Source organism: Helianthus annuus, chromosome 6, assembly GCF_002127325.2.
Source record: "Helianthus annuus cultivar XRQ/B chromosome 6, HanXRQr2.0-SUNRISE, whole genome shotgun sequence".
In the NCBI taxonomy this organism is placed as follows: Eukaryota; Viridiplantae; Streptophyta; class Magnoliopsida; order Asterales; family Asteraceae; genus Helianthus; species Helianthus annuus.
In genome coordinates, this window is record NC_035438.2 from 67,741,458 (window position 1) to 67,755,047 (window position 13,590).

At 36.5% G+C, this 13,590-nt stretch overlaps 1 protein-coding gene and 1 long non-coding RNA gene across 9 annotated transcripts; one reads left to right on the top strand and one right to left on the bottom strand.

Moving 5' to 3' along the window:
• The first annotated feature begins 3,387 nt into the window (after positions 1 to 3,387).
• On the top strand, positions 3,388 to 4,434 carry LOC110864046. The gene is made up of 2 exons (XR_002549574.2): positions 3,388 to 3,772; positions 4,245 to 4,434. It is a non-coding gene; the product is annotated as an uncharacterized LOC110864046 (long non-coding RNA).
• Positions 4,435 to 6,834: 2,400 nt separating this feature from the next.
• LOC110865600 (VIN3-like protein 1) lies at positions 6,835 to 12,931 on the bottom strand. Of its 8 annotated transcripts, XM_022114911.2 has the most exons (10): positions 12,705 to 12,931; positions 12,206 to 12,260; positions 11,849 to 11,899; positions 11,673 to 11,747; positions 10,271 to 10,516; positions 10,155 to 10,182; positions 9,960 to 10,076; positions 8,589 to 9,022; positions 8,167 to 8,474; positions 6,835 to 7,920 (listed from the first exon to the last, which is right to left on the bottom strand). In XM_022114911.2, exons 8-10 carry the CDS (start codon positions 9,008 to 9,010, stop codon positions 7,286 to 7,288), a joined length of 1,365 nt encoding a protein of 454 aa, XP_021970603.1. In that variant the 5' UTR covers positions 9,011 to 9,022; positions 9,960 to 10,076; positions 10,155 to 10,182; positions 10,271 to 10,516; positions 11,673 to 11,747; positions 11,849 to 11,899; positions 12,206 to 12,260; positions 12,705 to 12,931; the 3' UTR covers positions 6,835 to 7,285. The 8 variants fall into 8 exon arrangements, with proteins under 8 accessions (XP_021970603.1, XP_021970600.1, XP_035830711.1 ...); XM_022114908.2 differs by having other exon boundaries at positions 9,960 to 10,182; XM_035974818.1 differs by having other exon boundaries at positions 10,155 to 10,516.
• Between the last annotated feature and the right edge of the window lie 659 nt (positions 12,932 to 13,590).

The following is a 13,590-nucleotide window of genomic DNA, read 5'->3' on the forward strand; positions in this document are numbered from 1 at the left end:
ATCACGTAATTAAGAGCCGTAAATCACCGGTTGTCACACAAAGGTCGGTTCGGCACACCAACAGGTGGCAACCAACCCTGATGACATCAGAAAAAGGAAGACCATACTACCGGATCAAAATCCTCGGCTGAAAATTCCGCATCAGACGGAACTTGCTCACCGATACGGAAGAGACGTCACATGACTCTACCAGATCCCCAGCTTGATTTACTTGAAGCAGGAGCCACCAGTCTGGCCTAGAATCTTCTCCAACTTCCAAAGTACCCAGTCGACCTCATAGTCCAGTATTCCTCCCACATGCAACTTGCATGAGGAAACAACACTAGACTGGGGGAACTTGAAGGGGTATGGTCCCAGATCTCGCACCAGCATGGCTGCGAGTGACCATTACCCTCATCAAGAACCCCCACCGGCAAGAACTTATCTGTGTCCGTGCGGGCACGCGCGAACACAGCGGTCGAATCCAATCTGTCAAGTGATGAGAAGACTTACCTTGTGTATGAAAATGGGTGTACACATAGCGATGCGGCTTGGCACCACATCCTATGAACATTTTCGTCACGACAAGGGATCTGGACAACAGCAACAGTCACCACAAGTGCGATGCGGCCTAGCACCGCATCCCGCAGTCCTAGCCAGAGTGAAAACGCGGAAACAACGGCAGTTACCGCAAGCAGCGATGCGGCGTGGCACCGCATCCTGCCCACGAGGCAAGTGGGACTGACACCACAGTGCAAGTGGCACCCATGACAGTCGCCTGTCAGCCACACATAAGCAACAGACTGACACCGCAGTAGGACGTGGCTTCACCTCCACAACCGTCAAGCCTGACACACCTGCATAAGGGCGGCGCATTGTCAGTCCAGCCACTCAATTACCCTCCTTCACTCATCGGCTATAAATACCCATCCCAAACCAGGTTTGAGGTATCTCTTCTCAACTCTCTCACTACTACTACTACTATCACACACTTTGCTTCACAAGAAAATTACTGATTCTCACGCCGGAGAGTGGTAACAAGGAGCACCCCCCACCCCATCCTCCTTGTTACGAGTCACGGTTTGTTTTCCTTGTGCAGGAGATAGACCAGCGGACGATCCAGCCACCGATCCTCGGAAAGAAGGGATTAACCCTACTTGACGAGACCAGTGAATTAACCTCCCTTGGTTAACCACTGTTTCATCAATGCCCTTTTGAATAAAAAAAACTAAAAGCCATATGTAAAAAGTCACTTGTTCCAGCAAAAAGAGTAAAAAATAAAAAAAAAAAGTTATCGCATGTAAAAATTTACCTCCGATGTAAAAAAAAATTACATTGCCATAAAGAAAATATACATCAGGCGTAAATAAAATTTATATCGGCGTAACTACCGACTCGACAATTTTTTTTTTGTTTTTACAGATGTGTTTATAACATTTTTATCTACGTTTGTACAAAAATTGGTGACCCAACTCGCGCGGAAAGTAGGAGTTCTCGTGGTTCTCACAACTCGTGATGGTTCTTAATTGAACAGAATCCTATATATATAGGGTGGGGTTCGGCTACAAAGTCCATTTTTCAAACAAAGTATACAAAGTCATAAAACACCACAATTTCAGCCATAAAACACCCTCAAAACCCACAAATAACAGGGTGTATATCATTAAAACACAATATCCAAACCCTAACAGTCTATAAAAACTTCAAACAGACCATCGTAAAACTATGAATATAAAACACAACATGATAATCAACATAAAACACACTAATGTTAATCATTCAATAATCAAAGCCTTACCAACCAAAACACAACACAACCCACAAATATGTCGTTTTAGTAATATTCACTTTGTTATTTGTGGGTTTTGAGTGTGTTTTATGGTTGGCATTACGGTGTTTTATGACTTTTTACACTTTGTAGAAAATGGACTTTGTAGCCAACTCCCACTATATATATAGGAAACTCTTTTAATTGAGAAAACATAGGAAACTCTAACCTCCCGACATTTTTTGCTTTGAAAAAAATCACACATGTAATATACACGTTTTTAAGGGGTTTAAGCAAAAATATCAAAAAAAATCCTACCAAATTTAAAAAAAAAATAAACAAGTTTTTGTGTAACATATGTTACAGTAGCTTTGCGCAAAACTTGTTTATTTTTTAAAAAAATATCCTTTCGGTGCTTTTGTTTTTTTTTTTCGCTCAAAACTCTTAAAAACGTGTATATTACACGTGTGATTTTTTTCAAAAAAATTGTCGGGAGATTAGAGTTTCCTAAGTTTTCTCAATTAAAAAGGTTTTCTCCCAATAATTAAATTTTGTTTATATATATATATAATATATGGGATGGATCATGAGAAAACTAGTTTAAATGAGAAAACCAAAAAACTAACTAAAAAAGCCTAAAAACACACAAAAAAAAAAGTGTGTGCTGCACATGTGTACTATTACAGATATAGTGTACATGTTTAGTACACATATAATGCACATGTGCAGTTTGAAATTTTTTTATATATAAAAAATAATGATTTTTTATAAAAAATTGTAAAAAAAAATTGGTAAGTTTTTTTTACCTTTTTTAGGCTTTTTTAGTTAGTTTTCTAGTTTGCTCATTTAGATGTAGTTTTCTCATGATCCTCTCCCTATATATATATATATATATATATATATAGGGGGCTGCTAGAATGAGAACCACCTCGAGTTGTAAGAACCGCGAGAACTACACCCCACGGGTGGGCGTTCACCATGATTTTTTTTTTACAACTAGATATGTGTATTATAAACACAGCCGTAAAAAAAATTTTAAACGCCGCGGCCGAGGGGGTAGTTTTTTACACCAAAAGTTTGGTACTTTTAATTTTTTTTCTTTTTTCTTTTTTTTTCACCAAACTTGTGGTGTAAAAAACTACCCCCTCGACCGCGGCGTTTAAAATTTTTTTTTACGGCTGTGTTTATAATACACACATCTAGTTGTAAAAAAATCATGGTGAACGCCCACCCGTGGGGTGTAGTTCTCGCGGTTCTTACAACTCGGGGTGGTTTTCATTCTAGCGGCTCCCTATATATATATATATATATATATATATATATATATATATAGGCCAATTATAGAGGAAACCCTATAAAGTTAAGAAAACTTTAGAAACTCTATATGCGGTCCGGATTCAGACGCGTCTTCGTTGTTACATTAGTGGTGAAGGGCATTTTCGGATCTATATTTGTTTATAGAATGCAGGTTGCAGAGGTTGTTGGTTGACCACTTACGTACTTTTTCAAAGCAATGGAAAGTGAGTTGTGGATTTGATTTTTTGTGTGGACAAGGAGGAGCATGTAACATCATGCTTTTGCATTAAATGTGTATATTTATTTTTTAAGTTTTAAATATGGATTTTTCTTTCTTATCAAAAACACACATTAAAGAGTTTAAATAAGATTTATTCAGAGACACACATTATTTCTCTCCTCTCAACCAAAACTACTTCTCTCCTCATTCATCTCTCCTTTAAACCAAAACACCCACCACCACCATATATTTGTTCCAAATTAAACACCCATTACTATTGCAGAAAAGGTTATCAAATCCGGCGTGTGAGACATGTTTTGGTGGTGGTTGTCAACGATATGAACAAATCGGAACATATGGGTTTTAGCTCTGAGCGAATCGGAAAATCTCTACAACTCGGTTCAGATCTGAACAAATAGGAACACATCCATGTTGATGCAAGTTCGTGTTTGTTGGGTTCATATCCGAACAAATCGGGTGGAGATTTGGTGGTGTTTGCTAAGTTTTAGGTATGAACAAGTTCGTGTTTGTGGAATTAGTAAAATGGAATATTTTTTCTTTGTTTTATTGTTAGATTTTTTGTTATTATTTGAATATTTTTTCTTAACAGTTTTCAGTTATATAAAAGTAGATTGTTTTTTATTTTAGATATTTATGCCATCTTAAATTTAACATATTTTTATTATTTTAAATTTTTTATAATGATAATTATACGTGTGTAATTAATCATATTTTAATTTATTGTAGTTGTTAAGAACATTAAACTTTAAATATTTTGAATGATAAGAAAAAATAATTTCAAAATCCCAACAAGTATTTTATAAGAAACTAATAGGCATACCCAATAAACCACAAACTTGATTCGCCCCTTTACGTGTTACATGCTGGTTATGCGTAAACGCTTTATTACTATACTTATGCAAAACTTGTGTACTCACCTTTACATTATTGTATTGACTTTTATTTTAACGTATGTGACAGGTTGATGGAATACTGCTGGAAATGGTTTAGGACTCTAGAAACCCGCCTAAACTTAATTGCAAGTTTTGTTATGTTATGTTTTGTTGCTTGAGAAACTACTGGAATCCGTTTCGTTTTTGTGAGAATGTTTGTTTGATTGTATGGGAAATTGAACCTTATTAAATATTGTCACAATTAGTCGTTGTGGATTCTCTCAAGCAACCTATTCGCATCATGCCACATCCCGATTATTCTGCCATCGGTTGGGGTGTGACACCTGGCGTGAATGGGGGTTAGTTTTTGGTGTTAGGTGCGTGTGAAATGACAAAAATACCCTTACTGTCAAATTAATAACTAAAAAGTTAAAAGAAATATAATTAATATTTTACAATTTATGTGGGACTTACCACCCACCCTACCCATTTCATCTTCCCCACTCCACTCCACACCACCACCAACATCTCCACCTTCAACCACCACCACCACCTACCACCCCCCTTCACCGTAACCACCACTGCCATAACCATCGCCGCCACAACCACCACCGCCGCCATCATCACCGCTCGTTCTGGCTTTTTCTTGATTCTATTGAGGAATCAATGCGACATGGTCAAGTCGAGATATGGATTAAGATATAACTATGTTATATATGTTATGTCATAAAGTTTCTTAATAAAGTTCAAGTTCCAAAAGCAGGAATCTAACGCCACTCCGCCAAAGCCAGAACGAGCGAGCGGTGATGATGGCGACGGTGGAGGTTGCGGTGGTTGAAGGTGGAGATGGCGGTGGTGGTGTGGTGTGGAGTGGAGAAGATGAAGTGGGTAGGGTGGGTGGTGGATCCCACATAAATTGTAAAATATGACAGTAAAGGTATTTTTGTCATTTCACACGCACCTAACACCAAAAACTAACCCTCATCCACGCTAGGGACTATCCGTGAACGAAAGTCAAAAACTTGAGAACTATAGGTGTAATTTTAGAAAGTTAGGGACTAAATGTGAAAAATGGACAAACCACAGAGACTATCCGAGCAATTTTCTCATGAAAAAAATTGGAAAGAAGAAACGTAAAATTTTTTATGTTTTGTTTTTCGAGGAGAACCATTTTTTTGCGAAAAGTGGGCCATTAGTTTATGAAAGTCCTCTTTTTTGTCAATAGTCGTAACCTAACGACGCTAAAACATTTCAACCACAATGTTTATATATGTTACATTGAGTTGAACTGAATACGTCGAAACATGTATTTTCATATGGTTAACGCATGATATTACGCTGGACTAATCCATTCGATGTTTACAACAGGCCCGCAACGCATCATTTGCGGGTTATATTATTAGTTTAAATAATAATTACAGTTTATAAGATTATGAAAAATAAGTAAATTATAAAATTATGAAAAATAACATAATAACTAGTATTAAGCACCCCGCGCGTTGCTAATGCGAAGAAAATAAAAGTGAAACGTAAAACATAGAATAAAATAACTAAGTTGATCTAGGACACGTGTGTTGCGATGAACCCGCGTCTATTTTTTCTCGTTTGACATGTTCATCGTAATCTATATCTATATATAATATATATCATTACCACTATACAAACCATAATACATACATAACAACAACCATTGCATCAATTTGTTTGATTTTAAAAAGGACATGGATTTTAAAATTGTAAATTAACTTATATCTTGTTTGATTTGACCAAGAGGCAATAAAAAAAGAAAGGGAAAAAGATCAAATAAATCAGCTTTCTCAAAATTTAGATAATGTGAACCATTCAACAATAAATTAAAGTAAATTATACACCCAACCAAAAGAAGACACCAAAACAATCAATTGAAGTTGTAACTTTGGCATATTTGATTTTACCTCACTTGGTTTTTTTTAATCTTGCTTTTTTCATCTTTTACTCCAATACTTTTACATGTATTTAAAGTTTAACCAAGTAAATTGTACAACATAAATGAGCACAAAAAAGAGTTTATGCATATGGTACAACTAACACCTAACACTAACATGTTGCAAAATATTTTTAACTTGCTTTTTTTATCCTTTTTATACCCTTTACTCCAATACTTTTACATGTATTTAAAGTTTAACCAAGTAAATTGTACAACATAAATGAGCACAAAAAAAAGTTTATGCATATGGTACAACTAACACCAACACTAACATGTTGCAAAATAATAGTATAATAATAATAATAATAATAATAACTAATATAAAGTGATGAATAAATAATAAATGAGCCAAACCTGAGCTTGAAAAACTCCATATAAGCCGAGTGCAAGCTTTAGAAACAGAACTTGAATCGAGATAAGTTTGAGCTTTTTAAGTTAAATAGGCTTGAACCCGGACTCGGCTCGACTCGTTTAGGGTATTTTTATAGTTTCAGTTTTTGAAGATTTCAATTCCTTCTTTATCTAAACAAACCAAACACCTTTCACATTTGAAAATCACTTTATAACTCCAATTTCTTTGAAAACATTCTACGAATCAAACGCTCCTAATTGTTTTTACTCATAAATAAATGTCGAGAAAATTAATCAACATAGGGCTCAACATAACCAATGAATAGTAAGATTCCATATCGATAAAATAACATTAATACTATACTAAAATGCAATTTTGTCCTTTATTTAGCTCCAAATTAGAGAATGTCTCTTAAAAAAAGATTACATTCACTCCCTGTAATAGTTTTTGCTACACTCTTCATCCTTCACATCAACTCCATACAATTTCTCAGTAAACTCTAGCCATGTGCTTGACAAACACATGAAATGGTATTTCAGTCTTTTTACCAAATAGCACTAAAAAAATAAAAAGTTTTAAAAACATATCCAACTCATCTTGCTCTCTCTCTCTCTCTCGTCGATCAGAAACCATCTTCGACTGTCAAATTTCCATCACTGATACCCTTCTTCATCTCTCTCTCAACTGCAACACCCACCCAACCCAAGCCCATAACTCAACATCCATATACGGATGGATGCCCTTCTTCCCACAAGAAGCCCGCCGGTGACATTTTAGTCCCTCTTGTTTAGTGCCAAAGCTGACGGCAGAATTAAGTTTTGGGCCTTTTGCTGTTCACTATATCCCCAAAGGAGTCAACCAACTGTTCTCCTAAGCTTTGAAGGTCATCCCCGAGTGTTCGGATGAAAGCATTGATCACTCTTCGTTCATGCTCGGTTGAACTCAGACTAAACCACGTGAACAGTTTCTGTCTAAATTCTTTTGTGATGTGCCCTTCACGCTCAAGCTTTCGGAACAGCACAAAATATTCATACTTCTGCTCCAGGTTATCAGAATCATGGGCCTCTGTATTAGCTGGCCTCTTTCTTGTCATCCCGGCCTGGGGGTTAACAGCTGCCACTTCCACATTGGGCCCATGTTGGGCCGATTTTTCTGCGTCATCCCTAGGGATATCATTTGGAGCAGCTTCGTCATCTGTATCAAGAACTATGACGATATTCCTGTCCAGCCCATTTGACGTAGATGGTGACCCGTCAGCTTTCGAAGTGTCGGGCCTGACCATATGACCAAGCCCACTCAATTCTGGACCTGACATATCATCCAAGCCTCCTTGTTCTTCAACCCAAGTTAGCTGTGGCAGTTTGCCAGAGTCTCGGACTTTAAGCATGGAGTCTGGTTCAGCATCATTGGCACCAGATGTTCCTTCCTTTTGAAGAACGGAGCCTTCTGCAAAGAGAAAAATAAAACACGCATAGGAATTGAAGGGTCAATTCGGGTCTTTAACAGAAAAAACTAGCTAGAAGAAGCACAAAACCACCTAAATAAAACGCGCATAGGAATAGTACGGTTTTTGTAATCTTAATTGATGTACTAATGATTTTAAAAAAGTACAATTTGGACATAAAACGCATACCCAATTCAACCCAACCCGACCCATTTTTTAAGCGAAAGAAGCCAGGTTGGAGGAGATACCTTTACCACCCAGGGGACTAGAACGTGTGGCAGAAAATTCGTCTGCCTTTTGGAGTGCAGCATTACACAATGCTTGCACTTCTCCTGCGACAGAGAGTTTGCTTACAATAAATGGTGCCACCTTGCCATGGACCCCATCCAGTGGGCCCACTTCCGCCTCTAATTTATTTTTTGCTTCTATAACAAATTGATGTAGGTTTTTAAACCTGGATGTGCCATTTAGAAGCCTAAAACACAAATATATCCTATGGCATAGGATATCGACACTGCGGGACTCCTTTGCAATGGTCAGTTGCCTCTTCCAATACCTAGAATGATAACATGTCAACCAAAAAGAGTAAACTAAACTCAAAAGGAGAAAAACATATTGCAATGAATTTTTGTATAAAAACATTTTCGAACCAAACTCAAGAAGGACTCACCCAAGTATCCCTGAGCGTCTACCACATGACGCGCAACAGTAACCCCCATCGAGCCGCATCCCTTGGCCATGATCAACTACACCGACCCTTCCTCGTCGGAAGGCACACTCAACGTGGCAAGATGACCCACATGAGTCTGATGGAGAATCAGATGCGCATTCCAACCAAAGACTAGGATCTTTGTTGTTATCAAATAAATGGCAAATGTAGCATGAACACCTCTTACAGAAGGGATAAAAAACGCAACGCACAGCCCCACACGCGGAGTTACTGCAAATCAATGTACCTGAGAATCTAGAATCTGTGTTTTGTGGGATTCGCTTAGGGTTTGCCCCTTTTCTCTTGTTCCTTCTTGATGGCTGGCCTTTAGGACCCACGGGTACCTTCTTTGAATCCTGATTCTTCGCAATTTTCTTATCCATCTGTGTTGATTGCTTTATCAAAAAAAATACACAAGAGTTGAGATAAATAAATGATAAAATAATTAATTAAATTGACCCTACCTATGAATGATAAGATGGAACTAACTCTGTATAAAAATTAAGCATGAAATGATGAAAGTCTAAACATAGGGGTGTGAATTTCTGACACGACACGAACCTAACACGAAATTTACGGGTTTGGGTTTAGTCTAAACAGGTTGGGGTCAATTTCAGGTTGAACCCGCAAACCCATTTAGCAAAACAGGCTGGGTTCGTGTCGACCCGACCGAGTTGGTGGGTTGACCCATTTATATTATATATTATTTTTTAACAATATGTTTTATGTTATATCTTAGATTGAGTGTGCATTTTATGCCATAACTAAAGAGAAATTGACATAAGATTTTTTAAATTAAATGTAATTGTATTATATACATTTGTGTTTTTTAGTAATATTTTAATTTTAATACAACAATAAAAAATTAAAAATTCGAGTTGATCGGACCGTGTTCGGGACAACCCACGAATATTCAGGTTGTGTTCGGGTTCATGTGTGACACGATTTTTGGGTTGGGTTCGGGTTGAACCCGCCACCCGCAAACACAACCCGTTTAGCATCTCTAGGTAAACACCAGTAGATCTAAATTAAATTAAACAACGAAAACGGGAATATAAATCTCGACTCGAATGCAATTGAAGACAGAATTCCATCCCTGTGCTTATCAGATATCAGAATCTAGAGCCTAGAGAGTATAACAGACGATACGACAATCCAAAAACAGCAAGAAATATTCTTATTCGTACAGATCCACAATTTAATTCAGCAATATATGAAGTTAAGAACTTTGTAAAAATCACATTGTCAAAATATATATATATCGCATACAAAGATGCAAGAAAGCGGATCACAAATCGTGTGTGAAAAGATTACAGAAGTGAATATACTTACAGAGTTTCAAAAAAAACGAATTATGAGCAGACTGCAGACCAATGAAATCAAGCTAGTGAAGAACAGCGTATCGATGAAGACGTCGGTCGGCGCTCTTGCTTTCTAGGGTTTTGTATTCTATACCTTTAAGGCCTCAACACCAACCATTATATAGAAATTGTGAAAGTAAATACGCGGATATCAGGCATAGGATACGGCCCCTTTTCAACAAACTTGTCTTGAACTTTTCCTCATAAATCATAAATGAAGAAAATTAAAGACCAAATTTATTGTTTATAACAACAATAATCTTATACAAAAACTACACCTACCTCGCGCCTAAGGTGCGCCTAGGCGCGAGGCGCCATCAGCCTACACGAGGCACGAGTTTTACAAGAAGCGCACATGAGGTGCGTTTCTTTTGGCAAAAAGTTGACTCTGAGGAGCGTGCCTCATGTATTTCCATCATTTTTGTGCAATAGATTGTGATACAACGTGCTTTTTAGGTTGTACATTTCGCGCCTCGGTTTTAGACCCCATCGCTTTTGTGCCTTTCTCGTTTTTTAAAACCAAGACACCTACAGATTTATTCAAAAAAAAAATTAGTTCATGACAAAATGAACCTTAACTATTGCTTACCTGGTTTTGAAAAATGAGAGGAGCACCGGGGCGATTGAGTCCCTAGCCGAGGCGCTAAAGCGCACCGCTTCATATATTCGCACAAGGTATTTATATAAATTTCCTTGCATTTCGCATACGCTTCTATGGCACGTACCCAAAACACTGATATCAATAAGCTCTATAGTCTATATATGATACTTTTATATACGTAACCTATATGCATAGTTGTTAATGGCGAATAGCGACAAATAGCAATAAGGTACCTATATGTTACATAGCGAATAGCGATAAATAGCGGGCGGCTATTTTATAAATAGTGATACACTAGAAAAAAAAAATTAATTTTATATGTATATTATATCAAAATACACTGGTATATATATGCTACTTTACATGTATATTTAACAAAAACCTAAAACCCAGCTATTTTATAGCTATACAATTGCTATTTATATTTAAAAAAGAGTTAAATGCCATTTTATTCCCTGTGGTTTGGGCCATTTTGCCAGTTTAGTCCAAAGGTTTGAAACGTTGCCATTTTAGTCCAAATAGTTTTAAACGTTGCCATTTTAGTCCACTGGGTTAATTCCATCCCTTTATTTTGTTGACTAGAAGGGCGCATTTCGGTCATTTTATATGTAATTCTGTTAATTAGAAGGGCAATTCGACCATATAAAATGATCGAACTACCCTTCTAGCTAACATAAAAAATGGACAGAGTTAACCCAGTGGACTAAAATGGCAACACTTGAAACTATTTGGACTAAAATGGCAACGTTTCAAACCTTTGGACTAAACTGGCAAAATGGCCCAAACCACAGGGACTAAAATAGCATTTAACTCTTTAAAAAAAGTGTCGTTATTCTCGCTATCCAGAGTGTGCCCCGCGCCTAGGGCACACTTTTTAAAACCAAGCTTGTGGGCGGCAATGGTTTCCTGGGGTTTCAATCGCATGAGTCAACTATTGACAATCTACACATACAGTGATACAGAAAAAAAAAAAAAAAAAAACTTCGAGTTATTGACAATCTACACATTTGATGAGTCGGAAAAATTAACAAATATATCTTAGTTTTACCAACAAGTCTTTAAGAAGTATAATAAATACTTAACTTGATAATATAGTTTGGTATGCTATATTGTTATCCAAGAACTTTATCTCCCCTTCCAATCTTGTTGTGCAATTAACTGCGCATTAGTAAGAAGTCTAAATCCGTGAAGAAAATGTTCAGCAGCACTACATTATTAGGTCGCAATGAACTGAACAGTAATACATATCAAGTTCTCACCTTTTGCAACAAGTATATCATCCATTTCCATTGTACTCAAAGAGACATTCCCTGTAATGAAGTAGCATAAGAATAATCAGCACTACATTAGCCTGAATTCTAATCGTACAGTGTTCGATATGAGAACCGAAAAATAATCAAACAATGACAATTAATGTATACCGAAAATATACTAATTTGAAATCTTTTACCTAATGCTATCTATAGAAGAGCAACAAGAACTAGTTTGATGATGGGAAAACATTAACTACCACGAATTTTCATTGGAAGCAAGTGACAAGAACTTATATCTTGAATCTTTAACAAACCAGTAGTAAGTGGCAATGAACTGAACATTAGCGTTTGTCAAGTTCTCACCTTTAGCAACGAGTTTATCATCCATGTCCATTATACTCAACTCAAGAGACATTCCCTGTAATGAAGTATCATATAAAGTTAAGCACCACATTACTCTAACCCCTAATCATATAGTCTTCAATGTCAAAGAGAATATCATAATATAAACTTATCAAAGGAAGGAACTATAACAATGACAACTCGTTGACGCTTAACTAACGTATAGCAGCGCAAATATACCGATTTGAAAATTTATAGCAACTTGTATGTCTCCAAGAACTAGTTGTCATAATGGGAAAACATTAATTGTTGTTACAAAATTCTGCAAATTATCATTCTAAGCAAGTGACAATAACTTATATCTTTAACCACAACATCCACTAAATACCGTCTTCTGTTTCCTAATCCTATATAAAGTGAACCAACTGAATATTAAAACAACGGATGTGAACACATAAAACCCGTGAAAACAAGATACAGCAAAAACTCCATAAGTATGTAAAGGATCAAGAAAAGATACCTGCAAAGAATGTGGGAGAAAATTAGGGTTTTTATTCATGGAAAGAGGGGGGGTTTTGGTAGCTAAAGATTGGATTTTTAATCTGTCAGGTGGTTGTTGATGATGGTGTAATTTGGGTTTTTTGTTGAAGATTTTGGGTGGGTGGAGATACATTGGTGGGCGCGTGGAGAATGTGAAGCAGTTGAATGTTAGCCGGAGAAGTGAGAGCAACGAGTATTTGACTCATTAGAATTGCTAACTGTACGTGGTTAGTTTGTTCGGATTGTTGAATGTGTAATAGTGTTACGGATGTTAGACCACCAGTAGTCGCCGTTCAGGGCCGGCTTTGGGCCTGTGCGAGAAGTGCCACCGCGCAGGGCCCAAAGCATCTACGGCCCAATATTGTTTAAAAAATATGTATGTTTTTAATATATATAAATTTGATGTAGAAAGTTAATACACAAGTTCTCCCTTTGGCTTAATGGATGCAAGAGTTATGTGATTAACTGAACATTACGAGTTCGGTTCCCACTGTTATGTCTTTTGTGTTCTAAATTTTGTTTTGTCTTCTAGGCTTGTTTCATTAATTGGGGAAACTCATACCAACAATTTGCAAGCTTATTTTTTACTTTTAGTTAGCTTATCTTTTAGTTTTAATTTTGAATTTTCACTTTTAAATTTAGGCTTTCATAAAGTTGTAAGTTCTTTGATTTTTTTTCTTCTATTTAACAATTTACAAAACAAACTTTACATGTTTACTTGTTTAAATTTGTAGGTTTTTTATTTCTCGTTTCTCATTTAACCATTTACAATATAAATTTAGAAGAACTCAGTATCTGGTTCTATTTATTTTATTTGTATGACAAGGTTCGTGTTGCCAAACTAATTTGGATATGTTTACACATAT